At 37.8% G+C, this 15,525-nt stretch overlaps 1 protein-coding gene across 1 annotated transcript in view; it reads right to left on the bottom strand.

The window, feature by feature from the left end:
* Positions 1 to 15,525, bottom strand: part of LOC120436365 (inactive N-acetylated-alpha-linked acidic dipeptidase-like protein 2) — a 483,232-nt gene that overhangs the window by 13,260 nt on the left and 454,447 nt on the right. The window contains exon 20 of the mRNA XM_039607291.1: positions 5,887 to 6,085. Within this exon, the coding sequence (XP_039463225.1) occupies positions 5,887 to 6,085 (199 nt within the window). The remainder of the gene's footprint in view (positions 1 to 5,886; positions 6,086 to 15,525) is intronic.

Raw genomic sequence — 15,525 nt, 5'->3', positions numbered from 1 at the left:
ATGCATTTGATCAGAAGCACATAGCTGGTACTTACCTTCTTAAATCCACCAGTACAGGTCTACAAGTGGACTGCATAGAACTGTGAAAACCTTTTTCATTTAACTACATAACAGAGAACGGAGTTACTTTTTATTTTTTGAGAAGTGTAGATTAATTTAAAATTTCAAATGTGCAAATTTCAACACTTCAAACAGCTCAAGAAATATTAGAAACATAAGCTGATTATTTGCCAAATTGCACACAAACAAAAACTGTTTTTTTTTTGTTTTTCCCAAGAAAGTTGAAGAAAACAGATTCTTTTCAAAGGTAAGGCCTGCTTAGCAAGTGAAATTTGATCAAGTTAAAATTTAAGACAGATGTAATATTATAAATGCAATGTTCTGGATTTTTTTTTTTTAATCTGATTTGATCTGTACATGACATGTTAATTATTTTTTTGATATTTTGAAATATTTTTGAAAACAGATTAAATTACATTGACTTTATGTCACTCATGAAACGTATATATTAGTGAACTCAGTTGGTTTAATCTAGAAAGAGCAGCAGCAACATTAGTCTAATCACTATTAAATGAAGCTTAGCCTAATTTAAAGAAGGAACATCTGTAATCACTGATCTTCCTGCTTTCTTGGTTGTTATGCTGCTTTTCTGTTCTTTACATGACTACTGGTTTCCCAAGCTGTCAATCTCAATACTGACATCGTTACCCTAGTCCAATGATCTTCTTATCCACCTGTGAGCCAATCAGCCTCCACTTCACATGGTTTAAATCTGTGCTCTCCATCACTCTCCCTTTCAGACTCTTTCGTGCAAACCACTTTCTCCTCATCTCCAGTGAGAGGTGTAAGGGGCCCGTCCAGGACTCCTAGTATTACTTGAATATATTTGGATGTAGCATTGTAGGGTCTACCTTACAATATAAAGTGCCTGTTGTTGTGATTTGGCGCTGTATAAATAAAATTGAATTGAATTGAACTTGAAGTGAAGAGTAGTGGACCCAAATCCAGACAAACAAAACGTGGACAAAACAGGAATCTTAACGAAGGGCGAGCCGTTTATTGTGGCTGATAAAGACTACAAAACAAAGGGCGAGGCAAAACAATTCGACACTAAACTACACCTAAACTGGGAGAACTAGAAAATATAGAGGAGACGAGGGGAGTGGAAACACACGGGGAACACAGCTGATACAAATGAAGATGATGCCAGAGGGGAAGCAAAATTAAACACATTAAACATGGAAGACAAGACTGTCAGAATAAAACAGGAAACATAAAGATGCAGACCTGAGACACACAGAGAGGCGAGAGAGATATGCATAGACACGGGGAGGTGAACTTAACACTGAAGACACGACGGACTCACATGGGCGACACGGGAGTGAGGCAAACACACAACCTCAGGGAATAAATCATAATGAAGGCAAACCACAAAACTCAAACATATCAGAATATAATACACGACTAAACTGTGTTTAAACAGGATCTAAATCATCATGATACCAAGATAATACACAATTAGCTCAGGATGCTGGGTGAAAAGACCCAGCATCCTGATGGAACCAAAACACCCTACTCCCATGCTTTCACATAAATCAAAGAAAGAAACAAGCCAACAAAAGTCAACTTCTCCATGGTTAAACATGTATGATTTCATACTAAGATCATTAAAGGAGACAAGTCTAATTTATTTTATCTGATTTTCTTGGCTTTGTTGACATAAATCATGGAAAGGATAATCATTTTGATTTTCACTTTTATAAAAAAGTTAGGTACTTGTATCCATCTGTGAATGATTTATCCGTAATGTTATCTTGTGCATTAAGAGGCTTGTGCAGTTCAAATTCAGGTTTGTGCCAACACTACTGGCGAAGTTATAAGAACTTGTTGACTTCACATACTTTTCAGATTTATTATATTCAAACTTTTCCAGGAGTAGGTATGTGCCTTATTAAGAAGTTGTTTAAATGTGTGGTCCACTTTCTATGATGTATTTGGGTGTTTCTAATACAACATTGTAGTTTCCTTTCATATTATCAAAGGACGCTAAATGAAGATGAGCTTGGTTTGAAGTTAAAAGAGGTCTCTTGGCCATTTGAATGGACTTTTGAATCCGTAGCTAGCTTCAGCTCCTCAGTTTCTATCGACTGCAGTATTGAATCATGATGAATAAATAAACAAATAGCATAGGGTACATGAGTCAATTTTTATCCTGCACTGCACAACCAATCTTGTGAGGATTGACGAAAAGTTAGTGAGGATAAACTTTTCTGAATGTTAGAATTATTATACCTAAAACTGCAAAATAAAACCTACAACTCATACAGAAGCTACTTGTGAAGCCGATGTAAAAAGAGACACTGGCCTAAAAGCGCTAAAAACAAACCAAAAAAACCCCTCGGTTTACGGAGTAGTTATCCTTGATGAGCATTGGAAATCCCACCACCAGTAGAAGGGTGTTAATGAGTGGACCGGCACCTATGTGCTCCATGTGTCTTCTAATTTTGGACTGAGTTATGACTTCAAGAGGACAAAAGTTTGAGTTCAAATTACCGCACATTACAGTTTTCTATAGTTTAGAAGAAAAAAGAATTCCAAACAGTGAAGTAACACATATGGGATAGTAAGTAGAATTTTCACAAGAACAGCACCTTAAATGGCTTCCAGGAGTCATAGGGAATCGTTTTTTGTTAAAACGTGAGAGATGTCAAAAGTTAATTCATTGAATTTCTTGCCTAGTAAAAATGTTTAAGACTAATTTTGCTTTGCAAAGGTGGTGGTGTTATCCAGCAAACTGACATCCTCTTTACTTTATATTTATATTTTGTATGCGACTATCACCGGTGAAAACTTTTTCTCTCCACTAGACTGTATTTGTTCTACTTTGCCCTCTCCCTGCACATTTCTGCATGCACCTTTGGCTCTGTGGCTGACGTTTTCTGACCTGTAGTTACTGACCCCACCAACCTGCTCACTTTTTATTGTCTGTTGTCTCCTGGCTCCTCTCTCACCCTAACCACTCCAAGTACATGGCCTCACTTCATTTCTTTTTCTTTTATTTTACTTTTATTTGTCCTGTTGAAATTTTTTCCCCACTGTTGCAAAGTTCTTCCTCAAAGGTGTTTGTTGGGTTGCCTCTGTAATATTGTGAAGGTCTGTTCAGACTACTTATGTTAGGATTTGTTAGTATATACAGTTCTTTAATGTCATAACGTTTTGTCTGCTTTAAAAAAAAAAAAAAAAACACAACAAAAAAATAATGTATGTTAAGACAGAAAAGATATTAAGGTTAGCCAATCCAAAAGTAATTTGGTGGTTTCTTTAACTGCACCAGCTCCTATAAGAGGTTTTCTGCTGCAGACGACAAGTTAGTCTTACCAGCTTCAGAAAAAGAACCACATTTAATGCTTAACAGAGTTAAAGAAGCAGCAACAATAACATCAAATGTTGGGAGAGACAGAAATCATAACTTTATGACCAAAATGCTGAAAAACAATCCAGTACTGAAAATCTGTCAAGAAGTAGTTAATACAAGATTATGTAAAAAGCTTCAGGAGCTGACCTCATGAAGCTGTTCAGAGAATAAACATAGTGCACAGCTGACTTACTTACAAATGTATCAAAGCAAAAGGATGCTAATTTGAAGAACCTGTGTGTGTTACAGTATTACAAATGCTGACAGGGTCTCTCTTATACAAAATGAAATGAGATTAGACTATCCGTGATAAAGTATCTTTCCTATAATCCCTTACTGTCGCTGCTCTATTCATCAGCAAATTTGAATTCCTGGATTTGGCCTCCGGAGTTGCCACGTGTTCCAAATGTTTCCCAGGCATAGTGGGAACTGTTTAGATGAGTCATTGCTATGCAGGCTACAGGCCATTGTGTTCAAACAGGTGTAACCTACAAGCTTGTTCTTTGCCTGCCAGGATTTTCTGAATAAGCTAGTGATTGAACCACTTTCATTCAGCTGCACTGGGCCACCACTACAATCAATGTGTACAATTTTAGGATATTTCTCATGATCACACTCACACAATGAAGAGTTCTACACGCTAAACAGGTGACATTTAATAAAGGCCTCTCTAATTATCTGTTTAATGACAGCTCACCAGAAGACCTTTTCAAATGAAGTCATGAATTTAAATAACTCCAGGGTATATATACCATGCAATGTGACTGCCTCATTCTCTGTATGTTATTACACATATGAACCCCCAGTTCAGATCATTCAAAACTGATCAAATGAGAACAAATAAGATCCGCTGAGGGATTCACAGATGCTCATTTACCTTCCTCTTTGTTTTATAGGGACATCGAAATGCGGTATGTAAAAAGGAGTTGATATGGCAACGAAAGATTGGACTGGAGTGGATTGGATTTAACGACGCCTCTTAGTAATGAACATACTTCTGTGTTCATTACGCCTTGTGCTGTGATGATAGTGGTTGCTAGCTAGTGCTTGAGGAAAAAAACTTTTAAATAAATAAACTAATGGAGTGACAAAAACTTAAAAGTCCAGACAGAAAAAAGAGACACAATGAGAGGAGTCACAATGGCAGGAATTTAATTAGACATCCTTGGTTGGATGTACCAAAGTGATGTCAATACAATATTTGTACAACTATTTTTTTGTTCTATGTGTGAATTTTATGCACTCTGTCATATGGACTTCATGGTTTTAATGACTACTTATGTTTAGTTGAGTTCACAATTTGGCACACCTACCAGTGATGGAGGGCAGAGCATTTGATTGCTCACTTGATCATTAACTTGTTAATACAGACTCAACATTTCTGCTCACACCATAAAGTTTTCACAAAAAACGAAGGAAAAATCAAAAATGCAGGCGATCCAGCAGAAACCAAACTTCCAAGAACTAAAAGAGAGCGACAGAAGGCACATGCAGACAAACAGGGAGGCACATTCTGGAAAAAGATGTGTAAAAGAAACACACTTTCATTTCAGGATAGAACACAATAAACTTGTATTGCTCACATGAGCTTTGCTCAAGTAGTTTCCTTCATTTTCATCCCTGTGGAATTTTTGACCACTAATAATGCCTTACAGCAGTGTTTAACTGGGCCAGTTTTTTTTATCATCTTATAAACCAACAAATGTGCAAACCACATAGTCCTACTAGTGGAGTCGACTGATAAACAGCTGGCAAAAATGCTACACAAAGACCTCAAGGACATTTTTTGTGAACGAAGGCAGGAAAGAACACTGCCAGTCAACAAATACGCATATTTCTAACTATTCAAAAATTCCAGTTTGCAGATACTTCATCAATAGGGAAACTTTATCACGCACAACTTTCTTTCATGAGAAAATGCCATCTAGTATCGTTGATAAATGGCATGTGATGCTGGAGCGCACAGCAAATGCAATGGCTTGGCTGTATCTGGGGAGCTGAGTAGGTATGTGAGAACATGCAAACTGAACCACGCTAACAAGGAGGTAGGAGGAGCAACTGTGCCATCGGTGATGAGGAGGAGGCAACTATGAGTGAGCCAAAGGTGGAAAAGGTTTCTGAGAAGAATGTTCTTCAAGTCATCTCCAAGTTTGCTTAGCTTAGATTTAAGACCTTTTAATGCCAAGTGGAATAAATAATAAACTTTAACAATGTAAAAAGGCAAAGAAATGAACTGGTGACCCATAAAAACACAGAGAAAACAGCCACATTGTTATAGGATGAAACTTCTAATGTCAAACAATTAATTCAAATATATTCAAGACTGTGGAGATTTAATTATGTAACATAATCTTGCAAGTTTTGAAACTGAAAGCATCGGTATCCTGGGGGTACATTGGCTAACTGTAAATGGAATGCTTATACCTCCCTACACCAATGATGCAACTCTGAAGCAATAACTCTTCTCCTACCTGTACACTCCGGGCGGTGTCTGTGGGATGATGAAGCTCTTCTCCAGGTCACGGAGTACATCATTCAGCATCCGCACGTGGGAGGGGTCACGCTCTTTTGGGTCATTTGCCGGCCGCATAGTTTCTGACTGGAAGAAAGCTGCGTGGTCTCTGAGAGCGGAGGCTGAGGAAAGCAGGGGCAGCGATAGTGCACTCTTGTCTAGACGGAAATGTACAAAAAGAAGGAAAAAAAAAAACAACAGGAACAATGGATGAAAAAGAATATCATGTTTAAGCTATACAAATGTCCACAAAAAAATATTAACCTAAAAAGAGAGACGATAAGGAGTCACTAGGTTGTGGTTTGAAGGTTTGAGAACCAAAACCTTGGAGTAAATGCCTCAACAAGACCTGTGAAACAGCTCTGTTGCTTGTGAAGCTCGCACACAAGAATTTCACTCACATGTACTGTACCAGTGTACCTGCACATGTGACGTGACAATAAAAGTGATTTGATTTGATTTGATTTGAAATGAACAATTTACACCTTAAGGGTCATTTCGGGACTGGACTGCCTGTAACAAGGACCAAATCACATTCTTATAAGCCACATCACATTTGAAGGTGATCTTATGTATAAAATACAGACAAAATGAATGCATGGCAACACAAGTTTACATCACATGTCAAAGCATAGACCCCATGGGTCAGCTGTCAGGATCGACACAGTATCAAATATAACACAATAAAACACTGCGATGCATTGTCTGGAGTCTCGTGCATGTCAGATGCCCTTGCTGGGAACAGCAGCCTTTGCAGTATTAGCTGGAGCAAAATAAGTGGTGCAATCATAAATTTTCATAAAACTGCAAGTGTGAGTGGTCAGAACAGGGCTTCTAAAAATAACAGCAGCACTGGAAATCAGAAATTCACAAAGACCTTGAAAGTCAAAATCAGGCAAGGTTTTTGATTTTAACGAGCAGAGTCAGAGGCTTGTCTGATTGCACCTTATAGCCAGAATCAGATGGGAAATTGCCCTGTTATAACCGGTGCCTTCTTCAGCATATACCACAATAATAGAAGTCATTTAGGGATAAACTTAAACCACATATTAAACTGATACAGCTCATGGATGGATGAAAGAAGAGTCATGAAATACTTCTCTAAATAGTTAAAGCTGCTAGCCTTTGCATGCTCTTTTCACAAGTTGAAAGATCAGGAATGAGCTGCGTCACATGCTCAGATGCTGCCGGTCACGTTTATGCATTGCAGATATCAGCTGCGGGTATTAGAAAAATCAGAAATCAGTTATTTTCTCATTTTATCTAATCAATAAAAAATTATTACTTCTTCTTCTCATTGCATAGCAAAAAGTTTACACCATACATCTGTTCCCTATCTGGCTTCAAAATTAGTTTGTGACCTGAGCAGTCTCTCTTTTAAACCTTCCACCAACTGGGCACTAAACACACTAAATTAAACAGATTCCCCCTATCGAGCTAACGCGCATACATATCCAGTAACGATGCAATGTTGTCCTCATTAGGCTGTCAACACAAAGCAGGCTTGTTTTACAGTACATTTGGCACCGCAAATCAATTACCTTTCATTTACAGTTAATTGCCTTGTATTCTTGGCTCTATTAAATGATATCTGGCTGGATTCAATGGGCCTGTTTTGGAAAGGCTGAAATCTGCCATGCAACTGTTTGCATGAGGACAAAGGTTCTTGTTCAGGTGTTCAGCTCTTAATGGTCAACTATCAGTTAGCAAAAAGCAGTACACAGCAGTAAGCACAGCAGTAACACTGTTGCCGAATCGTGATTGAGGAAATAATCTATAGAGGTCATTTTTAATTTATTCTATTATACGAGCTGATTATGTCCCATGATAATAAACTCATAACACGCCACCATATTGTTGTCGTTCAGAGCATTTGGCACTGACATCGCAGGAAGGACGATGCTTTCCATGTTTGCATATGTAGAAAAACAATGATGACCCATGCATTCCAGAGGAAACACAAAACTTGCACAAGTACCTACCATTTCATTGTTAACCTTCCATTAAAGAATAACAATGAAATAAATCACTGCAGGATTTGCTATTTTTGATACTTATACATAAGTATTCTCATATGGTTACTATTACTATTGCATGTGCATATTGTATTATGTTGTTTTGCTCCAGACCTGTTATGACAGACATCCAAAAAAGAAAAAAGAAAACAACTGGGCAGGGGTGAGCTATAGATAGAATTACCCTAATTTACCATTAATCTAAAGGGGATCTATTTGGCGATTGCGGGCTTCACTGAACCCATAAAAGGAGATGAAAGATACGGACATCGTGCAAGGTTCAGCTGTATGAAAGTTGTTCCTGGATTCGGAGAATGTGAAGGGCTGTCTGCCTGGGATGACAGAAGAGAGAAGGGCAGACTTCTTGAGGATTATGTGTTATTATTCTAAAGAACGGCATAAACTAATGCCTTCCAAGATATTAATCGACAGACCTTCCCGCGTGTTTGTGCTCCTTCAGATAAGAGTGTGTCACAGTAGGTTTGAGAACAGAGCGTGACTCATTGCAGAGGAGAGTGGAAGACAGAGCGGACAAAAATAGACAACGAGCGCACTTCTCTCCTACAAATTTAAATGGCTCTGGCTTCTCGCAGCCAGCTGGGACTCATGAAATATTGTTTGATTGTTGTAATCCATCACATCTTTTGACACACAGGGACGTGTGTGAGTGTGTTTGTGTATACAGTTGGGACATGGCCTCATGCGATGACAGAGGCAGAGAGAAGAAGTAAAGGAAAGGAGCTTTAAGGTGATGGGATTTTTTTTTCAACATTCATTTATATCAGAATCTACAAATATTTGAGGAAATTATTCTCATTTTGACGTATTCTTCAAGAACCCTGGCTTTCCGATTTTGCATTTGTCTTTATTTAGTTTTTAATTGAAGTGTTTTACGTCTGTTGCTGTTTTTTGAAATTACACTTGCATTAGGACCAAGTAGAAAATAAACTAACTAACTAAACCTACAGTACCTTCCTGTGTTCTATCAAAGATACCAAGTATCAAACTGCAGCTTTGCGACTAAAACTCTCTGTATACATAATGACTAAAATTGAAATTTTCTTTCTGTCAGGTTTGCAAATCAGTGGATATTCTTTAGTGCTTCCTTATAAGTAGTAATTATTAAGCTCACATGAAGAAAGATAATATCTGCCCCCAGTCGGAGGTTGAAGTGGACACTCTCTTAACTAGTTGCGTGTTTTTTTTAAATCTCAGAAGAAGTAGTGTAATCTACCTTTCAGCGCTGTAAAGATTTTCAGTTGTACCAGAGCTGCCATTTTATTTATAGCTCTTATAGCATCAATAAAATATTCATCATGGGGTGTATCTGTAAGGAATCACTGGTGTCTTATCTCATCGTCACCAAATGTCACCAATAGACTGAAACCTCTGAAAGGAAACAGTAAAGGAGCACATGTAATGACACATGGAAATGATGACAAAGAGAAACTACACAAAAAATAAAATAAATGACAGCTACAAGGTCATTTTTTAAACCCCTAAGCCTGCCAAGGTTTATGCCATATTTCACAATCTTACAGCAAGTCATCCAAATCTGCACCAAAATTCAATGTTTTCCTTCTCTGCAAATGCTCCACCTTATGTTCATGAAATCCACACATACATAGATAAAAACAACACTAATAATGCAGCATGTGACTGAAGATTTCATCTCCTGACTTGGATTTTCACTTACAAGACTATATCACACTGTGCTGTGTATATATAAAGACATTACTTATATATTGTATATTGTGGAACCTTTTATAATATAATTTTCCATATTAATCTCTTTGCATTTAATTTCTTTTTTTGTGTGTGTGGAAAAAAACACAACTTTGTTCATTGGAAGGGTGAAAAAAGTGTAAAGCACATAGCAACTCAAATAAATACATTCTAAATAAAAACCATTTAGCTGTGCACACAGTCTTGCTGCTGTGGCATTTGTGTCTTCCAATAGTTCACACAATTTGGAAAGAAAGGCCGCGTGGTTTCAAATAATGATTTAGAATATATATCTACCATGTCATAAGCATTCAGTTTGGCTCTGGTATATTGAGTACATGAACTGCAATTAATCCATAAGCAGTTCTCTTTTTACCAATAAATGACATGTTATATCTCAAACATTTTCAAACTCTTCTTTTCAAACTTTCACTCATTATTCAATTAATATCTAACTACTGAGCACACAAAGATAGCTCATCGTCGTATTCAGAAAGCCTCAGAGAACATAGGTGATGTTCATGTCACATGACTGTGGAGGACTACAGGACGCCTAAAACTCAGAATATCGTGTCAGGTTGCAACAGATTTGATGTCTGTTTCACTTTTCCAGAAAATAAAACTAAAAGAAATCTGATTTGTTTTCATCATAAGCCTGATAAGTCATAAAATAACCATCAGATTGCATCAAATGCTGCAATCAAATTCTGCACAGAATTGAAGAATGATTTCTTCTTTTGAAATAAATCCCCCAACTCTTTGAGTACTTCAGCTCAATCTTTTAAAATGTCTTTTCTTTTCTTTTTTCATTCAAAATCATGTGGCTATGACTGTGCTGCCAGGGCCACCAGGCACACAAACTGAGACACCACCAACACATTCGCTACCTTCTCCAACTCACCCTACGCCTCTCCACCACCTGCACTTAACACTGACTGTGACAATGAGAAAATGTGCCTCTTTTGGTTATTATTAGAAGTTAGATACTGTAGATACTGAATATATGATTTTATTAGCTCTGTATGTGTCTAAATAACATGCTATGCAGATGAAAGTGGTTAGTGTCCACCTGATGTCACCAGAGGACATTATGACAGCATTCAGCAAAGCATACCTCCATGCCTGCTATTTTCTACATGAACAACACATACTCCTAATAGTGGTCAGAAAATAAGGTTAAAAAATTGAAGACTTGAGGCATCAACATAGTTTTATAAACCATTTTTGTCTTTGCAGAAAAATGTTGGCCGAATACATTTATGCAAGGATGGACAGACATTATTCTTCTCAAGGCCTTCTGACTGTGAAGCCATCATGATAAAGTGGAGAATAAGAGTGTCCTCATGGTGACGGGCAAGTGTGTGGAACTGAAAGCACACAGAGCAGTAAATATGTTCTGTAATTTTCCATAACTGGTTTGAGAATAGAAATCTTTTTAGTGAAAGAAAACTTTGATCTTTTGTTAATATTAGTGGCTGTGGTGTCCTTGGTGATCACTGATTGGACAGTCAGAATGTAACTCCCTGTCCATTTAACATTCTTTCACTGATTACAAGCAGAGCCCTGAGTGTTTCACAGCTAAATGTTCATTAAAGTACTTTTTTAGAATGTGTTCAAATTTAATGTCCATTAAAGCCAAGGTCAGTCCACGACAAATTCTGAAAGAAACTTTCCTCCTCTCTGTTAATCATTTAGTGGATCAACCTCTTGTTAATGCAAGTGCAACAAAGAATCCATTACAAGTGGATTTTTAATTTTGGGTACGAATCGGAATTAATTAGCAGCTCAAACCTTGTACAATCAAAGCTGCAAGACAAAGTGTTTGGCAATGTCATTTGGAGTTTGTGTTTTTGCTCTAAAGCAGAGAAATCTGGGAAATGATAACTAAAATTTCATGACTGAGCAAAGTCAAAGACACATAAATGAAGAAATATATATATGTGTATGCGGTAGTGGTAAGATTAGTGGTAAGACTACACGCTTTTGGAACAGAAGTCACAAGTTCCATGGGGTATCTAGTAAGGGTGCTCGGGCGTTGCCTGCATTGACAAGGTTTAGTCAGGTGTTGAGGAACCAGGGCACCCTGATGAGAAGAGGGCTACTGGTACAAGACGGCATCGGTGGGCAAGAGACGAAAATAGGGTGCTGTTGGAATGCTACTAAGCAAGTAACCCCAGTGGAAGGTGTTACAAGAATAGGAGCATTAGGTGCAGTTACTCCAGCAACATCTGAGATCTCTGACCAGAAGAGCGCAGTCCTAGAAACAGCTAAGATACTGCACAGGACCCTCAAGGACCCCATCATCATGGTTGGGTTTGTGGACAGCGCAGATGAAGAAGTCTGGAGTTTGGACTGGACACATGAATATTGGTTACATGGCTTTGGTTACATATTTGATTAGAAATATGACACATTTGCAACATTTGCACTGAGCCTCATGTCCACCTACTGATGATAAAATGTGATATTGCTTAGACCTGAGCAAAGTTCTTGCAGATGTAGAAGTCTACCATGGTAACTAACTCAGTGTGTGCTAAGGAAATAGCCCCCACTCATTTAGGCCACCATTAGCTGTAACTGATCTACAGACTGTCATATCCCCCAAACATTAAAAATCTTCTGTATAGTTAGGGTTTTACTTCGCAGTTGAAATGTTGGAAGTTTCAGAGTGGAGAAATGCAGCAGAATAAATATACAGCCTCATTTACGTATTTCTTCACAAGCTTAATTTCACAGTTTTAAGCCCTAATTTCATATATGATTGTACTGTCATCAAGAATGTGGGGATATTGTGTCCTTGCCAGGGAGACTAGATGGTTAGCACTGTGTAGACTGATAAGATGATAGATAAGAATATCCTCACCAGTGGAATTTTCAAGGATAGAAGGGAGCCATCATAAAGAGTATAAAAATGCCTTGTCTCACAGAGAAAAGTGTTGTACCCTACAGTATATCCATCGACAGTCTCCTTGTCTGAACAAAGGCCACTTATACATCTGAAAAGTCTGTCTGTAGAGACTTATTTTCACAACATAAGTAAGATGCCCATGTTGGTCTTGTTTGAAATCTGAGAGCAGAGAGCACACGAGGTCATCATCTACTACAAATAAAGGTTACATGGACACGTGCCATTATATATACTGAAGTCAGAGCTTCATAATAGCGGTTACCTTCTCTCTTTACTCTATCTCCAGACTTAAATGTAATTATACAGTGAAAGAAAGCTATTTGGCTTTGCCACTGATATGCCTAATTAATCCTGAAAATGTACAATGGATTTTAAGTGTCAGTCAGGTGTAAGGTGTAATTCCTTCACAGACACACACATTTAGTTTGATTTCCTCAGTGTATACTAGTAATTCTCAGTGCTGAAATTAGAAATGATCTACCTGTCTTTGAGCACTGCTGTTGAGGACCAAAGGAAGCCTTGATACCGGGCGCTATCTGAACAGTAAATTAATGGAGATTTATGTCAGATCAGACTAGACCAAAGGCAGTTTTGTATAAAGGGAGAAAAAAGGAGCATAGTGATTAAAAAAAAAGTTGAACAAAAGGTGTTGGGTGGGGGGTTCAATTAGCTCTGGTTGTTTGATCTGAGTACCCTCCATAACTGCCAGTCATGAATACTGCTGTGCTCCATGCTGGCTGTGAAGAATCCATTAAATATCACTGGTCCTTTGCTGCAGGGGGCTGCTAAAACACCCAGAGACTCACTCACACAGCCGTTTCACATCCCCTGAATGTGCTCACACTAAGCATTTAGTAGACTCAACCCCCCCCCAAAAAACACACGAGTTACCAACCATTTAGCCTATACATAAAGAAAGACACAACAAATGTCCAGATAGCACACTTGAAATAATAATCACTAACTGTACTCTCTCACACATAAAAAAACCCCCCTTTTCATATACAAAAGCTTTCAGCAACTGGACTTTTGTCTGTCACCCCCATTTCCAGTGAAGGTGAAATTCAGAACAGCGCTTTATTGCGGCTCCCGCTCTCTTAGTCTTGTTAATAGTCTGTTTACTTCTATTTTGCTTTGCTTCTGTCAATCAATGGCTACAACCAGGGAAAACCTACAAAACCATGAAACAGCAACAAAAAAGCAGAACTAAGTAACATGTTGTCAGTCTGCTTGTCTATCAGTCTCCTCTTCTTTATTTCAGAAGCACGTACACACACGCTGACTTAGCTGTTTCTTGAGCTAACATAAACAATGCTAAAACCCATTTTAGTGTTTTCTGTTTGGCCTTTTTCCTCATCTAACTGTACATTTGTTGTTTAAAATATAACCAGTTTTCAAATGTTGACACAAGTTTAGCAACAGCAGTGGCAGCAAAGAATCATCATAGTTTGTTGTTTGTTAAATTAAGAACCCATCACACATGCTCATGTGAATTTTTAGATCTCAAAACACTTTTATTGACATGTGAAAGGCTCTCCTGGATCACGTTTCATGTCAGTTCCTCTCAATTCCTGGAAATTTCCTTTGCTGCCAGCAAATTAACGTGAGCAGTAAACCTCCTCTATAAACGCTGCTTTACAGAAGATTGATACGTTGGCCATATGGTAACAAATGAGCCATCTTTGGAAAGGCGTCGAATTTGACAAACCAAAACCAAACAAAACAGCAGAACGACTTCGGAGGGGAACTTTGCAGCTGGGTTATGATTATATGTACGTTTTTGATTAGGAGAATCATTATGAGCACAACCTCTGACATACAAGATATTAATTCAAATTCACTTCAAAAAACACTTTATTTATCCCCAAGGGGGTGATTAAAAAGGAACAGAGAGCATCACATGAGACATAGAACATCAAACAAACATAAAAATAAATACAAAAAGTCAATATAAGAAAAAGTCAAAATAAATGCGATCTGGGGAGGAAGGGGGGTTGTAATACTGGGGCAGGAAAGAGCCAGAGTTCACAAGCTGGACTGCTACAGGAACAGGTTGTGCAATAATGTTAGAGATCTAATGGAGTTTAAACATGTCTGGTTTCGCATATCGATTAAGAAAAACTAACTTTAAAATGGTTATTTTCAGGAGCTACTACCAGAATCAGGGGCTCAAGTGAATTGTTCCTAATCCTCTTTTTTTTTTTTTTATCTTGGTTAAAATTATAAGGTGTTCAAATTATACTATTTACGTGCCAGCTTTATCTACAACCACTGCCGTTAACCAACCCACACACAACAGCAACCCCACACCAGGAATTATTTATCATCATTCATCTATCTATTAACACACGCACACATCAAAAAGTATTTATTTCACTGTCCTATTCCTCCTCCTCTTCTTTCTCTCCATCTGGTGCTTCTCTGTATTTTTAAACAGCAGAGATAAAAGCCCTCTCACACCTGTTTTCTGACTGAGCAGGAGAGGCTTGTAAAAAAAACAAAGCATTGAGAAAATCAGCACGTTCACCAAAGTCAAATTTATAACTTTAGGACATTTATAATGCCACCTGGAATTAAATTTAATATCAATTTAATAACCACAATAAAAAGCCCAAAATCTGACACAGGCAGTCTCTTTCTGATTAGACACAGCTGATGAGAATAGTAAAATTACATGTAGGCATAAGGAAAGATGACACTGGATGACAGTCTAAGAACAGAGTGTCCAATTGTGTATTAAAAAAAAAACGAGATAAAAAATAAAATAAAGCTTGTTCCAAAAATGAGTAGCAGCACTACTCTGTTTCCATTCATCCTTAGCACAGTACACAAGTCAGGTGATTTATTTAATCTTATTTGCCTCTTTCTCACTCTGTTGATCATAAGCCTTTGCTTTATCATAGCATCCAAGCAAAAAACAAATTAAAAAAACCAAACAGGTTCCACAGTG

The sequence above is a fragment of the Oreochromis aureus genome, linkage group 23, assembly GCF_013358895.1.
Source record: "Oreochromis aureus strain Israel breed Guangdong linkage group 23, ZZ_aureus, whole genome shotgun sequence".
Taxonomy (NCBI): domain Eukaryota; kingdom Metazoa; phylum Chordata; class Actinopteri; order Cichliformes; family Cichlidae; genus Oreochromis; species Oreochromis aureus.
This window is presented reverse-complemented; position numbering and strand designations above follow the sequence as displayed.